The 18,238-nt window shown below is 38.5% G+C and overlaps 1 protein-coding gene across 1 annotated transcript; it reads left to right on the plus strand.

Moving 5' to 3' along the window:
* The first annotated feature begins 4,239 nt into the window (after nt 1-4,239).
* On the plus strand, nt 4,240-16,756 carry LOC139461942 (CD82 antigen-like). The gene is made up of 9 exons (XM_071243428.1): nt 4,240-4,342; nt 7,285-7,359; nt 7,639-7,848; nt 8,290-8,364; nt 10,025-10,132; nt 11,245-11,307; nt 12,542-12,673; nt 14,200-14,283; nt 14,725-16,756. Exons 2-9 carry the CDS (start codon nt 7,294-7,296, stop codon nt 14,779-14,781), a joined length of 795 nt encoding a protein of 264 aa, XP_071099529.1. The 5' UTR covers nt 4,240-4,342; nt 7,285-7,293; the 3' UTR covers nt 14,782-16,756.
* Nucleotides 16,757-18,238: the final 1,482 nt, after the last annotated feature.

Below are 18,238 nucleotides of genomic sequence, written 5' to 3' on the forward strand. Positions count from 1 at the left end.
CACGATGTCCATGTTGTGACGTTCTGGAAGGTGGGGCACAAACCACAGCGTTATGGGGGCGGTCGGGTAGCCTAGTTGTTAAAGCGTTCGCTCGTCACGCCGAAGACCCGGGTTCGATTCCCGACATGGGTAGAATTTGTGAAACCCATTTCTGGTGTCCCCCGCCGTGATATTGCTGGAATATTGCTAAAAGCGGGGTAAAACCCTACTTACTCACTCACTCACTCACTCACTCACTCACTCACAACGTTATGGTGACGGGTGAATAGGACACACACTGACCTGCTTGAGTGGCCCGACTGTACGTCATCCAGGATATACATTATCAAGAGACCATTTACTGGAGACACGAGAGGGGATGGTGGTCATAGGCACATCGTCTAAGGCGCCGGAATTCTCTGTGCTAAGTTGTGTCCATTAAGCATGCCAGGATACTATCATGTATTCGTCCTGATTATGATCCTTGGTTTGTCAACGTCTCACCAACGCTGTAAACGTGCATTAAGTCGGTAAATACTGTTACCTATAACTTTCGTTTGTTTAAGTATAAAAAACATATTCTGCTCAACAGAACACCAGAGCTGACTCGTCTGAGCATTATTTTCTTATACTCTCCTGAAACATCTGATTATTCTACCTTTTTTTTCAGGTATTAAATAGAAAAATTGAGGTTCAACAATTGTTGAGAGACTAAGACGCCTTCGTTATGTCGACAGTTATATCTATACGTGTTAATAATTCCAAACCTATTATAACTTAATTATACATTTTTAATTGATTTTGTTTATTCCAACTGTCAAAGTGGTTTTTCATTGTTTGTACACGGGTGCAATCGAAGAAAATATATTCTAATGTTTCAACACTGTCCTTACAAAGTGTGTATTTATCACAGTCACTTTCTGTTACCAGTCTTGTATCGATATGTTTTCTCCTGAAACATCACATGTCATTTGTTGTGTTACACGTGAAGATTAACTTGGCATAGTTCTCTGTTTTACAAAGCACTGTAGTACGTTTACATTTTCAGAAATAAATAATAATAGCCGGAATACATTAGCAAAGAGAGCCTTATACCATATAATAAACAACAGCAAAAACATGAGGAATCATTTGGGATCAGACGCAGACACAATCGCGTCGAACATGCTAAGGGGGGTAACTCTGTACGTGCTAATGTTCCCAACATGCAATGTTCTGGAACTTGGCCATATATGAACTGAAGGCATAGTTCTCGCAATCAATGGTTATATTAGATGTTCGCATTCGCATGTCAGATGTTAAGTAGACACTACAAACATGCCTTGTATACAGTGGGAGAATAGTTAGGCAACACATTATTTTAGTTTAGTTTATACCAAAATCTTTGGAATGTTAGTTTCCTTAGGCATTTGTTTATGTTTGCAAAGTGACAAAAACGTATGACATATTAAATATTCATCTCTCAGGTTGTAATGGAAATCGATGCATGCGTATTTTCATATAAAAGCCAAATTAAATGCAGAATGAGTGTAGATGTAGCTCAAAACATCGTGTGCACATACACCATATGCGCCCCAAGACATTTACACATCATGTATTATGTATCAGCTGCAACTCATCATATGAAGAGATCATGTGTACATACATCAGTTACAGCTCAACACGAGAAGTGACAGTCGGCAGCTGCAACTCATCACATGAAGAGATCATGTGTACGTACATCAGTTACAGCTCAGCACATGAAGTGACAGTGGGCAGCTGCAACTCAACACATGAAGAGATCATGTGTACATACATCAGTTACAGCTCAACACATGAAGAGATCATGTGTACATACATCACTTACAGCTCAGCACATGAAGGGACAATCGGCAGCTGCAACTCAACACATGAAGAGATCATGTGTACACAGATTAGTTACAGCTCAGCACATAAAGGGACAGTTGGCATTTGCAACTCAACACATGAAGAGATCATGTGTACATACATCAGTTACAGCTCAAAACACGAAGAGATCATGTGTACATACATCAGTTACAGGGAAAACTCATGAAGAGACAGTTGGCAGCTGCAACTCAACACATGAAGAGATCATGTGTACATACATGTACATCAGTTACAGCGAAAACACATGAAGAGACAGTCGGCAGCTGCAACTCAACAGATGAAGAGATCATGTTACATACATCAGTTACAGCGAAAACTCATGAAGAGACAGTTGGCAGCTGCAACTCAACACATGAAGAGATCATGTGTACATACATGTACATCAGTTACAGCGAAAACACATGAAGAGACAGTCGGCAGCTGCAACTCAACAGATGAAGAGATCATGTTACATACATCAGTTACAGGGAAAACACATGAAGAGACAGTTGGCAGCTGCAACTCAACACATGAAGAGATCATGTGTACATACATGTACATCAGTTACAGCTCAACACATGAAGGGACAGTCGGCAGCTGCAACTCAACACATGAAGAGATCATGTGTACATACATCAGTTACAGCGAAAACTCACGAAGAGACAGTTGGCAGCTGCAACTCAACACATGAAGAGATCATGTGTACATACATCAGTTACAGCGAAAACTCACGAAGAGACAGTTGGCAGCTGCAACTCAACACATGAAGAGATCATGTGTACATACATCAGTTACAGCGAAAACACATGAAGAGACAGTCGGCAGCTGCAACTCAACACATGAAGATATTATGTGTACACACATCAGTTACAGCGAAAACACATGAAGAGTTTAAGTAAACAGGCAACGTATGACAGTGAACTTGCGAGAATGATAAAAATAGAAATCATATGTGTGTGGACAACGCCTAATAATAAATTGTGACTAGCCACGTTTGCAGCATAACTGTTTGTGAGGAAACATTCGTTCGGGAAGTATAACTTTGGTACATATTTAACAGACTGGTATTGATATTTTCTGTTTACATACGTTACAGGTCTAGTGTCAATAACCATATATTAAACATCCTCGTACCTAAAAATACCCGTTTATTAACATGTATCAATGTTTCCCCACCACGTAGAGAAACACTACTTGCAGATTATTGATACCTATGAATTGCCATTTAAATGCACATACTATATAAATATGAACCAAACAAACATAATACAAGTATCTCACAGAAAGACAAATATATAATCTCCTCATATCTCTAATAAACACACCCACTGATCTATCTGTATGAATCATAAAACGGTAATATAATATGCACACACAACGCTATTTAGAAAGTGGTCAAATGTAACAAAGTTGTATTTGGGATAACACTTTCTGAGTAAAGTGCAGAATCAAATGTAACAAATTTTATATTTGGGATAACACTTTCTTAGTAAAGAAAATAGTCTGTACTTTACTAAGAAAGTGTTACCCCAAATATAACATTTGTTACATGCGACCACTTTCTAAATGTCATTGTGTGTTCGACAATGGATAGCGGAAGGTCGACCCCCCATCAACGTCATGCCAAAAGGCGTTCAGAGGTGGTACTTGTTGTTACCCTGTCTGGCGCCCAGCATCAAATGTTCTTAAACAAGAACTGATCGGCTCGGAGTCAGTATACTGTGTCTGAGTAGGGTACTCATGTGAAACCTACGACATGGTATCACAGTGGGCTAGCACTATGAAATCGGCATTAGTACGGACTCGTACAAGCAGCCACGCACACGCACGCACACACACACACACACACACACACACACATGCATGCACGTAGCCATATAGTGCAACAATCTTGAACACTACGTTAAACCCCAAATCACCTCAACTCAACTCAACTCACCTGCGAAGAGCCGCAGTTTATATGTATAAGGGATTATATATTTATAAGGGAGCTGTTTCCCTTAACAACAAATAAAATTTGCGGAATAAATATTAACAGAACAACTTTTGAGTGATTGTGTGATTTCGAGGGTCGTGGATAAATCACTTCGAGGACCTTTAGTATGAAACACATTAAGGAAATAGCGATAAAGTGCACGATTTCAGATTTTCTGATATTATTTGGCAATTGATGCATGCAAATGTCACGCCGAACCCATATAGTGTCCAACAAAACACATATGAAGTTTGGCTATTGTGTGTTTTTCAAACTTTAATATTGATAAAATGACAAGTATCCTGAACAATTCAACGGAAATATGAGGAAATATTTCAGCAAGTCCGACTTGTCACTTTCCTGTTTACACTATTACGCTATGAAAGACAAATGAGTCAGTGTCGACAGGGATGTATAACTGATAGCTGTTTTACCCAGAACTCCCCGGAGTCTGTTTCGTCGACAGGAGCGTACGTGACGGAAGGTTTGGACATACTCTAGCAGGGAGTCTACATTACACAGGTATGTTGTTAATTATGAATATAAAATTAGAACATTCGCCTTAACTTCAACCGTATTATGCTGGGAGTTGTTTAAATGCAACACTGCCATGTTCTAGTCGTCCTTATTTACGAAAGTAGATTAGAATATCATTTCCTCGTTTTGTATGCTAGTTTTTATAGAAACAAATTTGTCGTGAAACGAAAGGAAGAGAGCGTAATGCTAATATAACGTTAGTTTAATTGATTGTATCTGTAAGCTTCACAGATGAGGTAAGGTGAGTTGAAATGGGGTTTAACGTCGCCTCCAAGATTATTGCACTTATTTCGCGACGTGCATGCACGTGCGTGTGTGTGTGTGTGTGTGTGTGAGAGAGAGAGAGAGAGAGAGAGAGAGTGTGTGTGTGTGTGTGTGTGTGTGTGTGTGTCTCTGTGTGTGTGTGTGTGTGTGTGTGTGTGTGTGTGTGTGTGTGTGTGTGTGTGTGTGTGTGTGTGTGTGTGTGTGTGTGTGTGTGTGTGTGTGTGTGTGTGTGTGCTTGCTTTCATTAGTCCGGAGTAATGCCGGTTTTATAGTGCTAGTCCACTTAGATACCATGCAGCAGTGTAACAACAAGTATCATTTTCAAGTCATTTGATATGGCACGTCCGGGAATCTAATCCCGTACCTCCCGCTATATAATGTATACACTACCACAGAGACACTTACAGATTTGCGTAATGCACGGAAGCAAAAGCGTTGTGTTGAGGCGCTACATGCGTGCTAAAGTTACATAGAAATGCAATACTATAGCGTGTTTTCACAAATGTTAATCTAACTTTCCGCCTAGTTTCTGCGTCACACGGCACTTTTATCTCGGATTTTGTTTCGGGTTTCACGAGGACTCCCCTTTTTTCCGCCTTTTTTATAGTGATTCGTAAACACATGCTCATGATCACAACCGAGCTTGATCATCTTTACGTCATTGTCGTAATAACGTAAGGGTTGCAGATAAGATGAAGTGGCCTGCTACACAAACAAGACGAGAAGCAATGTTTTATATGGCGTATGATATAAATATATACAATACAATAACGATTCGTTTATAATGAACACGCTTATAACGAACTGACGGATATTACAAACTTAATGTTTGGTCCCGGCCATTTGCTGTACAGATGTTGTATATATGCTTATAACGAACTACGGTTATAACGATCTAAAATTAGTGGTCCATTTGAGTTCGATATAACCGTAGTTTACTGTAATATGCATTTCCATATAATAGCCATTCATTGTAATCTTCTCTTTTATTTTTTTATTACAAATCTACCTTCTCGTAAAAAAGGAGAGACTAAAATCGAATACGTAATGATATGTTTTGTCACTGTTCTCTTGCAACTGTTATTGTCTACCCTTCCTATCAATTCCTTGGCTTCTTCATTAAATTATTTTTGTAAACGTCGCATCGTATGATATGATCCAGTACTTGCACGACAGGACTAGAGGAAACATACACTGTTCTTACGCCAACTTATCGACAGGTACCAATGGTATTTCAGATATTATGTCTTTGAAAGGCATTTAGAAGTGATACACATAAGGAAGATATTGTGCTCGTAGTCAATATACTGTGTCTGAGTGAGTTATCCATTTATCCATTTTAAATGGTATGGTATTTCAGAAGGCCAGTATTAGTGCGGGCGAGTACAAGCAAACTCACACACACACGCACGCACGCACGCACGCACGCACGCACGCACGCACGCACGCACGCACGCACACACACACACACGTGCATGTGCGTCGCTGTATAAGTGCAATAATCTTGAACGCGACGTCAAACCCCACTTCACTTCAAGTTACCTCACCTCACCTCACCTCACCTCACCTCACCTCACCTCACCTCACCTCAAAGGCGTGTCAACAGTATTTTTAGGATTTGGAACAAATAGAAGAGTATCAGGAACAGTTCATATCATCGTCGCATTTAATGAAACCTGCAATAGATCATTCGCGGTTTAATATTGTTGAATTAAACAAGAGACTGCATCGATACATAAACAAATCTTAGGACTAACAAATAGCTACAAGTAGTGTACAATAGCACAGCACCAACGATATGGTAGTGGATAAGTGTAATCTGGTTTGGCGTCACTTTCAACTGAAGCACAGCATCATCCGTCATGGGGGGTGTTCATTATATCGTTGAGATTTTCAGGCCAGTCGTGGTCCCCTTTGCGGATTTGGCGTCAGTGTAAACAGAATAACACACCTCGTGTGTCAATTGATTTTGCGAAGAATTGGAACTCCTTGTACCTGCGTGGCCAGCTAAACGAACTGACTTCAACGTCACTGAACACGTGTTGAACGGACACTAGTCGCGCCACACAATCTCGACTAGCTATTCGAAGCACTGCAAGCGTCGTGGCTTCGAATCCCGTCAGAGCTAACATTATGAGTACTAAAAATTGACAGCGCTATGTCCAGGCGAAGGAAGACAGTTGTCCACGGGACATAATCGTTATTTCCTTGATAAAATCCCATGGTCCTTTAAATGTGTGCTGCATATTCTCTTCTTATTTCTGCTTCATATAGATATTAGAGATCACAGTAAGTGGTACAAATGGCACACTTTGGCTGTGCAGATTGCGCCCCTTTTTTGTACCAGGACCTACAGCCCTTGCCTCTGAATCTTGCTTCTCAGACTCCTGCTTGAGCGCACAAAACCAACAAAGTAGCAAACGTCCACCGCCGATCTTTGTTTTCAGTTCCAAATTTCACGTTGGCACATGTTGTTACTTAAATACTACCACCAACTCACTCTGTTACTGGCATCTAATATATTGCAGTTAGTACGTATACTACATGTATTAAGGTTTTCAATCTGCATAAAGCAGAGTCGATTGTACGATTATGACTTTATCATGAGCATGTGTTTATGACTTACTTTCGGACTTATCTTAAAACCAGTCTTATCTCTACAGAGAACAAAGATGGGATACGGCTGTTGTGGGAAGACTTTCGGTTGCCTTTTCATCTTCTTTAATGTCATATTTGCGGTAAGAACTTTTTTTTTCACATTGCTAAAATGCTCTGGTTAGTTGAAACCTGGAACTTCATAGTTCACAGGGCTTGGGCAAACGTTTTGAAATCGAGAACAAATGAAGAAGAAAATAGCCAAAAACCTTTTTAATTATAATATTAAATAGTCGGTCACTTACTGTGCCCATAGCATTCAGCCTCACTTTGATCGAGTTAAAATATTAGTAATATATTTTACTGGACACACTATTAGATATGATCGTTGCCTTGTTTATCAGCATTCTACTCGTTTTCAGATTGTTGGGATGGCCACAATAGGTTTTGGGATTTTTCTGAGGGTTCACCCTCCAACGGCTCAACTCCTAAACCTCGTTGAATTGGACCAAGGGGGACATTATCTGACCAACAGTGCCTGGATCATCATTGGTTTTGGTGCTCTTGTGTTGCTTGTCTGCTTCTGCGGCTGTGTCGGGGCTGCTGCCAGGAACAGATGGTTGCTGGGAATGGTAAGTAAGAGAACGGGCCTTTATTACTTTTGTAAAGAGTAAATATGGTCACAAGAATTTGCAAGCAACGGTAATGGTTTATAACGATATATGTTGACACATTGGTATGAATTTGGAATGAAGATGTGTCACGGTTATATACATTGACACAATACTATCCAAGGAAGAGTAACTGTGAACGACAATATGTAACCGATCCTATTGGTATTATGCTCCAACCTCTTCATGCGACACAAAGTTCTAAATTAGATTTCAAGTTACCTGTGATATAACTGTGAAGAACCCTACAAACACGCCTACTTGCCGATTATAAAACAAATATGCCAATAACATTTTTTTCCTGAATACTTCGTTGTCCATCAACCTCTGAAAAAAGGCACGAGAAGGGTTTATTTCCTATGCAGAACCTGATCGTGTCATTAACGTATGATTTTCTTTCAGTACATCATCTTTTCTGTGATAATTGTCATCGGAGAAGTTGGGGCCTTTGTCGTCACAATTTTGTTCGTCGTGCAGGTACGCCTTGTACAACACGCATATTTTGTCCAATCAAGTCACATTTAAACATATTATTTAGTCCCGAACATATGGAGGGTCTCGAAACATTGCGACAATCGCACATCTATCTTCATGTAGAGACGAACAATGTATAATTAATTATTTAAGCTATATTGACTTAAACAAATAGTGTTTCCATGCCATTAGTATATAATATTTTAAACATCGTATTTGAAACACCAATTATCAGCCAGAATGGTTTGATGGGTTTCATTGAGGAAAATTTGATCATATATGTGTTTACCCAAATGAACTAGAAACAAAAGAGATAAGTGAAATCGACTCATCTGTGTCATATGTAAACTTGAACATAAAAATTCCGAGTGACAAGAAAAATCTCCACAAGACTGTGTAACAAGCAAGAGGAAGGATGATTTCATCTTTCCAATAGGATTTTAAAGAACATCACCCGACTCTTGTTCAAAAGTTGTGTGATCAGGGTAACAATAGTCAAGGCCTCAGTAAGGCTTCCAAAACGTTTTATGGTGGACATGTGGAGCCAATTTTAACGCATCGTTGATCAAAATGCTGTCTTAAGCAATTCTTCTTTTTCACATGCACCATATGTTCCCGTGTTTTTTCACGTGAATACTTGGCTTGCCTTTGCATGTTTTTGTGACTGGTATATTCACTATTTGATAGTGATTCATAAACACATGCTCATGATATAGTCGGAATCGTACAATGAATATGGAAAAAGGTGTTGTCGCTTTTGATGTCATGATATAGTCGGAAGCATACAATGGTATCTATCTTTGAATAAAAACGACAAAACCCTTTCCATATTCATGAGAAATATCTGTCAAAACCAGGTACGATTCAGACTTTATCATGAGCATGTCTTTATGAACCATTGTCAAATAGTGATGATACAAGGTGTTCGAGAAAAGGTGAGCGTATCTTGATCCACAGGTGGCACACGTCAGAAACACATGCAAAGGCAAGTTAATTGTTCACTTGAACAAAATGGAAACATCAGGTTCACGTCAAAATCAGACATCATTTTTGTCACCGATGCATCAAATTTGGAAATGTCCTCTACATACTAGTAACTACCATAAAACCTTGTAACCTTGATCAAACAACTTCTGAGCAAAAGCCGTCCTTGAAATCTTGGTGGAAAGAGCATGCTCGATAAGTTGTGAAGTGTAAACACCAAATGCTGAAGCATGAATATTTCTCGACATGAAGGGGACGTAGACTCCTGGAATGTTGAAGTCAGACCTCTTGCCATACAGTTTTGTGGAGAGCGGCTTCACTCCTTTATTTCTAGTTCAGGTGGATAAAGCAGTGAAAGGGAAATGGCTACTTGATGGTTATTGAATGATATCAGAACATTCCGAGGAGAATTTCGATTCATATGCATAAAAATACCAATCAGCAAGAAGTGGAGCACAATATGTCCCCCTGGGGTTGCCTACTTCTTGCCTAAATGCCTTTCCCCCAAATGTTACAAAGATGTTATTAATGAGGCTAGCATCTCACATATTCAAATGTATCTGACATTGTAAAGAGTCCAGCAAATCCTTTTTTGTGAATCAACATGGTATATCTTCCACTTGTCTCAAGTATTTTCTATGAATATATAGAAATTCCTTCCTTGATTGTGTGTTTCCAGTCTGCAGACGTGACGCCGTTTGAAACCGCCCTTACCACAACCTTGCAGACCAAATACGCGAAAGATAGAACAATGATCACACTTCCGTGGGATTATGCTCAGGTTACGGTAAGTTCTTTCTGAGCATTGACTGTTATGTGATGGGAACAACGCCATGCTTAGGATCAGATACAGACTGCCCAAATGAAAGCAAATAGTGATCGCATCTTTTTATGGTCTATGTTTGATATCCTTCATACATATTTAATACCAAAACTGGTCATCGCTTCACTAAGTAATACTGCTCCTCAAAGAAGACTTCCAGTCCTCAGTTATTATTACATATGTTCTTTTCCCAAGAATGTTCAGAGCAGACGCTTCTGTTACGACAGCAATGTACAATTGTAAGGGCACCACAACTTGAGCATATTGGTGTGTCAAAATTCATAAATAAAGACAAAATTCCAAAGGAAATGCAACTATATTATTATTATTATATTATTATATTATATCATTATTATTCGCAGCCAAACATCTCATGGGAATGTCAATAACCATACGTCAGTGAAAAAGCTGAAAATGCTTCCATGGATAGGAACTTTATATGCTGAGTGAATTGCTGAATATGCCGTCTTGAAGAAGATGTTTTGTATATACGTATAGAATTTTTCATAGGTGATTCAGAGATCGATGAGGTTGTCAGGCTCGGTTATGTGGTTGATTGGATGCCATTGTATCCGTAGATTGATCCGTGAAGATCCGGATTAGAATTGATTTTCAGCTACCCATGCTTGTCGTGAGAGGCGACATCCCAATTACCTAGATCGCTGCGTTACACAACACACACACAAACAACCACTCGATGCTTTGCATAGTTTTACTGAATGTTACGATTTATCATTCGGTTGCAAACCCAAAAAGTTTCCATCTCAAGTGTCAGATGTGAAATAGATATTTTTTTATTTGTTTCGTATATATATCATATAATGGGTAGGTTTCTCTTCATAGATCGATGCTCATGATGTCAATCACTGGATTGTCTGGTCCAGACTCAATTATTCAAATACTTCTTTCATATCGGTGGAACATTGCGACGTTAAACAACAAACACAAATGTTTTTCATAACATCAATCACTGGATTGATTTTTCCACGGCGAAGGAAGGAATTTTGTCCAGCGACAGACCGCTTTTCAGAAGTGCTTTCATGCAGTAATATATGTGCACATCTTTGTCTTTATAGTTCGAGTGCTGTGGTGTTTCCAACTATACAGACTACGCACCAGTCTACATGAATGAAACTGATGTAAGTTTGGGGTGGCTGATGCATCTTCTATGACATGGCCGCTATTAATGGTATTTGTATTGTTTGTGGACACTTATAATATATGTTTAATGTTTAATGAAACTTAGTTCAAGAACGATATTTCACTTCCAGTATCCATTAACATATTACGCAACATACGTGATGTTGCTTTTCGTTTGGCAAGGGTGTGTCTTGGCTGATTAATACTGTGAAAAAGACTATGATGGAAATTCTTGGTGAATAACACTTAACCTATCAGTTCGCCATATCTAGTCATAATAGTCTTTTATATGATGAATTCAGAAATATGAAATGACGAGCCATCCATCTTAAACTCTACGAATATCTCGGATGTTATTGAAACCTATAGCATTGCGATGATTTTAAACATAAGAATTATTTTCTTTACAAAACCTGAAAACAAGAAAAAGAGAAAAAGATCCCTGTTTTCGTCACTGATATTTTAAACATTCTCAGTGAGGCTTACTCGGCTTTTAGCACGATTCTAGCCATATAAGAGCACGTAACAATCGATACACACAACAGATATAATACATTAAATTACTTCGACGCCCGGAACGGGTTATAACGATATGGATAACAACTTCTGGTTTGTTGCATACTGCGACGCCTCGAGGGTGATTCTTATACCGTTATCATGCTTGAATGACCGAAACCAAGTGATGAGAGGTATATATGAATAACATGTGTGATGAGCAGCAGTGAGTGAGTGAGTAACACCGCTTTTAACAGTATTCCAGTCATATCGCGGCGTGTCAGCTTAATGTGGGAGAAAAGCCCGAAGTGATGCAGGCCTCAGACGTTTACCACTTCGGTGAAACCCACGAGCACGGGTATGGTGCTGACAAACCTAGAAACATAATTGGGGCGAACCGGGATTCGAACCCACAATCATAGGTTTCTGGCATGCCCAAGGGACGCAACTCTGCACAGCGAATCGCGGCGCCTTAGACGACTGGGCCACCCGTGCCCCCCCGGAACGGGTTACCTTCTATTACTTACATACGCCATTACCACACACACAGATTTTGCAAGGTTTTCTACTGATGAAGTGGCCTTATCCAATTTATCTCTAATGAGGCCAGTCAGCAGGAGATAAGATGCTTGGCGAGCTTGAGTCACAGTTTAAATAACTAATCCATAGTGGAAAACACACTGGAAACTACCCTCAGGACACCCCAGGACATGTCACCGGACTGTTGACATTTTTCAGGGAAGAGTACCGGTTACCTGTTGTGTGTTGAAAGGAGATAAGAATCCGGAAGATCCTGTTCCAAAAGACAAGGGAAAGTGCATGGAGGATTCCAAGAATACGATTGAAATGAGTAATTTCTTGAATAAAAAGGTAAGCTATGGGAATATATATTTATATGTCACGTACCTTCGTAAATTTCTGACAATCAGACACAGTTCAAGATTAACATGGAGATATTGAGCGACTTATACATATCAACCAATGCATTCGACTAGATTCTCCACGGACTGTTCCTGTCCATAAATACACTAACATACACACAGCTTATACACACCAGCAAACACATCACGAATCTTATACACTCTAACAAACACATGTTGAAGCATGTACAGACTAACAAACACATCATGAAGCTTACATACACTTACAAACACATCATGATGCTTATACACACTAACAAACACATAATGAAACATGTACACATTTACCAACATGCTATGAAGCATATACACACTAACAAACACATCATGAATCATATGCACACTAACAAACACACCATGAAGGATGTACACACTAACCAAAACACATAATGAAGAATGTGCACACAAACAAACACATCATAGATCATATACACACTAACCAAAACAGTATGAAACAAATACACACTAACAAACACATAATGAAGCATATACACACCAGCAAACACATAATGAAACATATACACACCAACCAAAACATTAAGAAGCATATACACACTAACAAACACATAATAAAGCATATACACACTAACAAACACATAATGAAGCATATACACACTAGCAAACACATAATGAAGCTTATACACACTAACCAACACATTATGAAGCTTATACACATTAACCAACACATGTTGAAACACATGCACACTTACAAACACATCATGAGGCATATACACACTAAGCAACACATAGTGAAGCATATACAAACTAATCAAAACATTATGAAGCATATACACACTAACAAACACATAATGAAGCATATACACACTAACAAACACATCATGGATCATATGCACACTAACAAACACATGAAGCATGTACACACTAACAAACACATAATGAAGCATATATACACTAACAAACACATAATAAAGCATATACACACTAAAAAACACACAATGAAGCATATACACACTAACAAACACATAATGAAGCATATACACACTAACAAACACATTATGAAGCATATACACACTAACAAACTGAATGAACATTCACCAAACTATTCACTAGTGTTTGTGTCGTTTATCTATTTGTTACCCACATGAGTATTTAAAAGTCCCTTCGCACGATACGAATGAGTATTATTTCAGACGAATTTTTGGCACCATACAGATACCACTGTTGACGTAATACTAGTGGCGTCTTAATATATAACGACGACGTGACCTTTATTTGTTGGCGTCCCCTGGCTACTCTTAGTTTCTTTCTAAAAGAAGAATCAACTTTTTTTGTTCTTCTCTGTATGACGATGTGTTTATATATTCATGTGTGCATCATGCTGATTTTGTACACTACACTCATTTGGTAAGATCAGCATGACACGCCACAACTTAAACGGAAAGCTAGCCACAGCTATAAATTACACATAAATGGCGACACATAAACAATGTACCCTATTTGCATTACATCTGACAGGGATGTTTAAAGAAGCTGAAGGATACCGTGATGCAGTACAGCACGGTGCTGCTCATCGTTGAGGCGGTCATCATTGCCGTCACAGTGAGTATCTCTGGAAATCTAAATGTACCCTCATTTGAAAGGATACTCGAGTCATCGTTCTGCTCTTCAATCGTCCAAACGTGAATGCGAGTGAGTGACTATTCTTTAACGCAGCATAGCAATCTTGCAGCGACCCGCAGAGGTATCCTCGCAATATTTAAACAATGATGCAAGTAAAACAATCACTTAAGAAAAACATTTGCGAATTCCTACATTGTGATGTATTTTGAAAATGATTATGGCAACACACAGGCTGTAAGTCGGATGAAGAAACGTCCTAATTCGTAGAAGGTATATATTTTATTCTATATATATCATAGACATTCTAAAAGATCACATTGTGATTTTGAAATAGTTTGAATTAAATGATAATTGTTTAAGGAATGACACAGGTTATACTTCCGAAACATTGAGGTAAGTTCTTGTTTTGATTATTTTCAGATAATCGGGATCACTATTGCCGCGTGTCTGTGCAGAACAAGGGACGACGAGATATGATTTTGCCTTCACGTTTTGACTCTTCACAAGATAATAAGAAATTGGTACACATATTGACTCAGCAATCATTGATATATACAAATAAAACGAACACACTATCTCGTTTTTCTTACATAGTTAGGTAACGCGGAGATAGTTTAAAGATAGTCATCGAGTTATATGTATAAGCTGGAAGACCCGAAGTAGTACGTGATCTTGATACACCACAATCTTCTTTCTGGACAAGATCCTGACTAAAAGTATTTCTCAAAAGAATCAGCTTATTCGAACATATATTTTTGGCGCCCTGTATTTTATTATACAAAGCTCACAACCATGCCGTTAATGAAATGGCAACTCGCCGACTACATTTAAGCATTGCTTCCTTGATTTAAAGGATCGGTGAATGTCGATAACCCCACGTTGCATATGTTCAGTTGAAACGAAAAAGTCAATATCGGCTGTCGGGTATTCCAACACTATATCTACATGTAACTAGTGAACAGCACTGAACCTCATTTGCTTTAGAGTAGGTCTTCAGCAACCCATGCTTGTCGAAAAAGGTGACTATGCTTGACCTAAAAGGCGACTATCGGGAGGATCGGGTGGTCAGGCGCACTGACTTGGTTGATGCATGTCATCCTATCCCAGTTACCTAGATTGCGGCGTTAAACAACACACACACAAACTAACAAACGATGTTTTGCATAGTTTTACGGAATGTTACGATTTTTCATTAGGTATTTCTCAAAAGTCAGGTGTGAAATAGATACTTTTTATGTGTTTCGTATATATATATATATATATTTTATTTTATTTATTTTTTTATCACAACTGCAAATATGTATCGAATATGAAATACGACGTATGTGTTGTAAAATCTATTCTGAAAGAAAATCTACCCACCCACCCCAAGTATTTCTATTTATATACCTAATTGTTTCATTTTTAAATGACAAACACAGAATTTAACATACACAGACTGATATTAGCTCTCATTTCAAAACTACGTTTAAAACTAAGTAAAAACATTATATGTTTTCGCCAACATTTAAGAATTTCCTTCTATTATTTTTACTTTCATGGAGGAATATCCATTCAAAACACGGTCTGCATACTGTGCAAATCAGCGCATTACTATTGTTGTTTTATGACGAAGTATAATTGATCAACACTACCACTTTTTATTGTGTTATGCAGCCGTTATTTTATGAAAAAGGACTATTGTTTATTTTTGGAAATATTATATCAGTTACGTGTTTATAGTAATGTGTTTTCAATTACTTGTTTATTTTGTAGATTGTGAAGTTGCTTTTGATTTTACATCCTTATATGCTTCTTTATGAACCAGTTATGAACTTTGCATATCATTGTAATAAAACGTTCTTTGTTTACAAATAACAAATGTCTAACAAGTACGTATGTGTCGTATATAACAGAGTGCATTGTTAATGTAGAGATGCTTGTTATGTAGGAGATGCATTGGTTACAGTTGGCACATTGCGTTTGTGGTGTCAAATGGTAAACCCTTTTCACAACTTGGAGAACGACGGGCCTAGTCGTCTGAAGCGTCGAGTTTTGCCGTACAGAGTGGCGCCCCTTGTACGTGGCATAATAATGGTTGTTGGTTTATCACTACTATACCCGAGCTGCCGTATGAAAGGGGAATGAGTAGTGGTGTCGTTTAAAGACACGCTATTCGCCTCGTGAAGCTCAGCGACTGACCATTTGATATTCGCGGGGGTGGGGCGGTGAACGGGATGTGCTGGGGGTGCTTGGATTTTGTGTCGAGATTATCTATTTTCAGCTACAGCTACCAAACCAGATATATATTTTTTATTTAGAACTATGAGCCTGATTTTCTTAAAGAAGACACATTGCAATAATGTAATTTTTGTGGCAGGCAATTATTTTTTTCAAGAATCTTCGTGGACAATTTCTTTCTTTCAATATAATACCAAAATGATTCAATTTTTCAATCTCATTTAAAATTAGTTTGTAAAGCAAATTATCATTATTATTATTATTATTATTATTATTATTATTATCTTATAGATATTGAAATCTAAACTTATAAGCTATGTATTATACTAATAATAAAGAATGTGAACACAACCTATTTGAAATGAGGTTATACTTCAACATGTCGTTTCAATTTAATCCAAACAGAACTGATAACATTCAATCATGATTAGTTCAAAGCGAACATTTATTGTCGTCATAATATATACATATATAGAGTCACACGACTCAACTGCAAAATGTTGTTTCAATCCATTCCAAACGGAGAGCTGATAACATACAATGATGATCGGTTCTGAGCGAACATTTATTGTCGTAACAATATCATTCTATTGATATCATTAATCGTCCGTTGACATTGATTTACGTGTTGGCATATAGCTTGTATGATGCACATCCAAACAATCAAACAAACTTGTGAAGAGTCTGTTTGACCACATCAACAGGAAGTACACGCATCATAACATCACACACCTGACGTATTTATTTGGGTACATATTGCAATCAATCATGTACGATAGTAAACACACATACGAACATGTATCCAGAGAAATAAAGACCATAGAAAAGGATACAACGCATTTTCCCCCAGACCCGCGTGTTATGTGGGCATCGGCTCAGTGTAAGGGAGGTAACTCCGTTAAAATTGTCATGTCATGTCGTGTGTAATAGAGATGTTGTGCATTAACATGTATGTAATTGCAAACATTCCTTTTACATTGACTGAGTGAGTTTGTTTTTACGTCGCTTCGAACAGTATGAAGGAAGAAGGTCCGAAGTAATTCAGGTCTTAAATCGCATATGAGCAAGAGTAGGGTGATGACAAACCACGAAACAGATTCAGAGTCAGACAGGATTCGAAACTATCATCAATTGTTTGTGACACGCCCCTAACAATGCAAACTCAGACATAACTCGTAATAGCCACTGGTGGCGCTACGATTGAGCCCAGGAATTCCAGCATAGTTCGGCAAGAGTGGAAACTGGTCTTTTAAAGTCAGTTAACTCTCTTGCCTCGAGAAGATGATGTTGTAATGGATGTTGTCTGACTTTATGCAGAGTGAGTGAGTTACGTGTTGCGTTTCTGTTCGAGATATTCCAGGAACATCACTGTGAGGGACACAAGATCTGGGCTCTACATGTACATATCACACCCATATAGGAAATCCGAAGTAAACGAGCCAAGATTTTACCACTAAGACAACGTGTATGTTCCTCCATTACTTGACGTGTGAGTGGAAGGTGACATTATAGTGGACCTCTTCCTTGTGGCCCGTTTTATTCAGTCACATGTTCCGCTTCTGATTTGTCAAATGTGTTTAGCTCTTTTGATTTTGAGTTTACAACTGCAGTTATTCCCGTGAAGATTCCGCGGCTTCGACTTGGTCCTCAGACACCCGTGCTTGTCGTGAGAGGCGACTATCGGGATCGAGGTGTCAGGGTCGTTGACATGTCT

The sequence above is a fragment of the Haliotis cracherodii genome, unplaced genomic scaffold (assembly GCF_022045235.1).
Source record: "Haliotis cracherodii isolate W230 unplaced genomic scaffold, xgHalCrac1.p SCAF_15, whole genome shotgun sequence".
NCBI classification, from domain to species: domain Eukaryota; kingdom Metazoa; phylum Mollusca; class Gastropoda; order Lepetellida; family Haliotidae; genus Haliotis; species Haliotis cracherodii.

Coding starts and splice junctions, on each gene's coding strand:
- LOC139461942 (XM_071243428.1), top strand. CDS start 7,294: ATGGGATACGGCTGTTGTGGGAAGACTTTCGGTTGCCTTTTCATCTTC. Junction 11,308..12,541: donor TCTACATGAATGAAACTGAT/GTAAGTTTGGGG, acceptor GACATTTTTCAG/GGAAGAGTACCGGTTACCTG. Junction 14,284..14,724: donor CGGTCATCATTGCCGTCACA/GTGAGTATCTCT, acceptor GATTATTTTCAG/ATAATCGGGATCACTATTGC.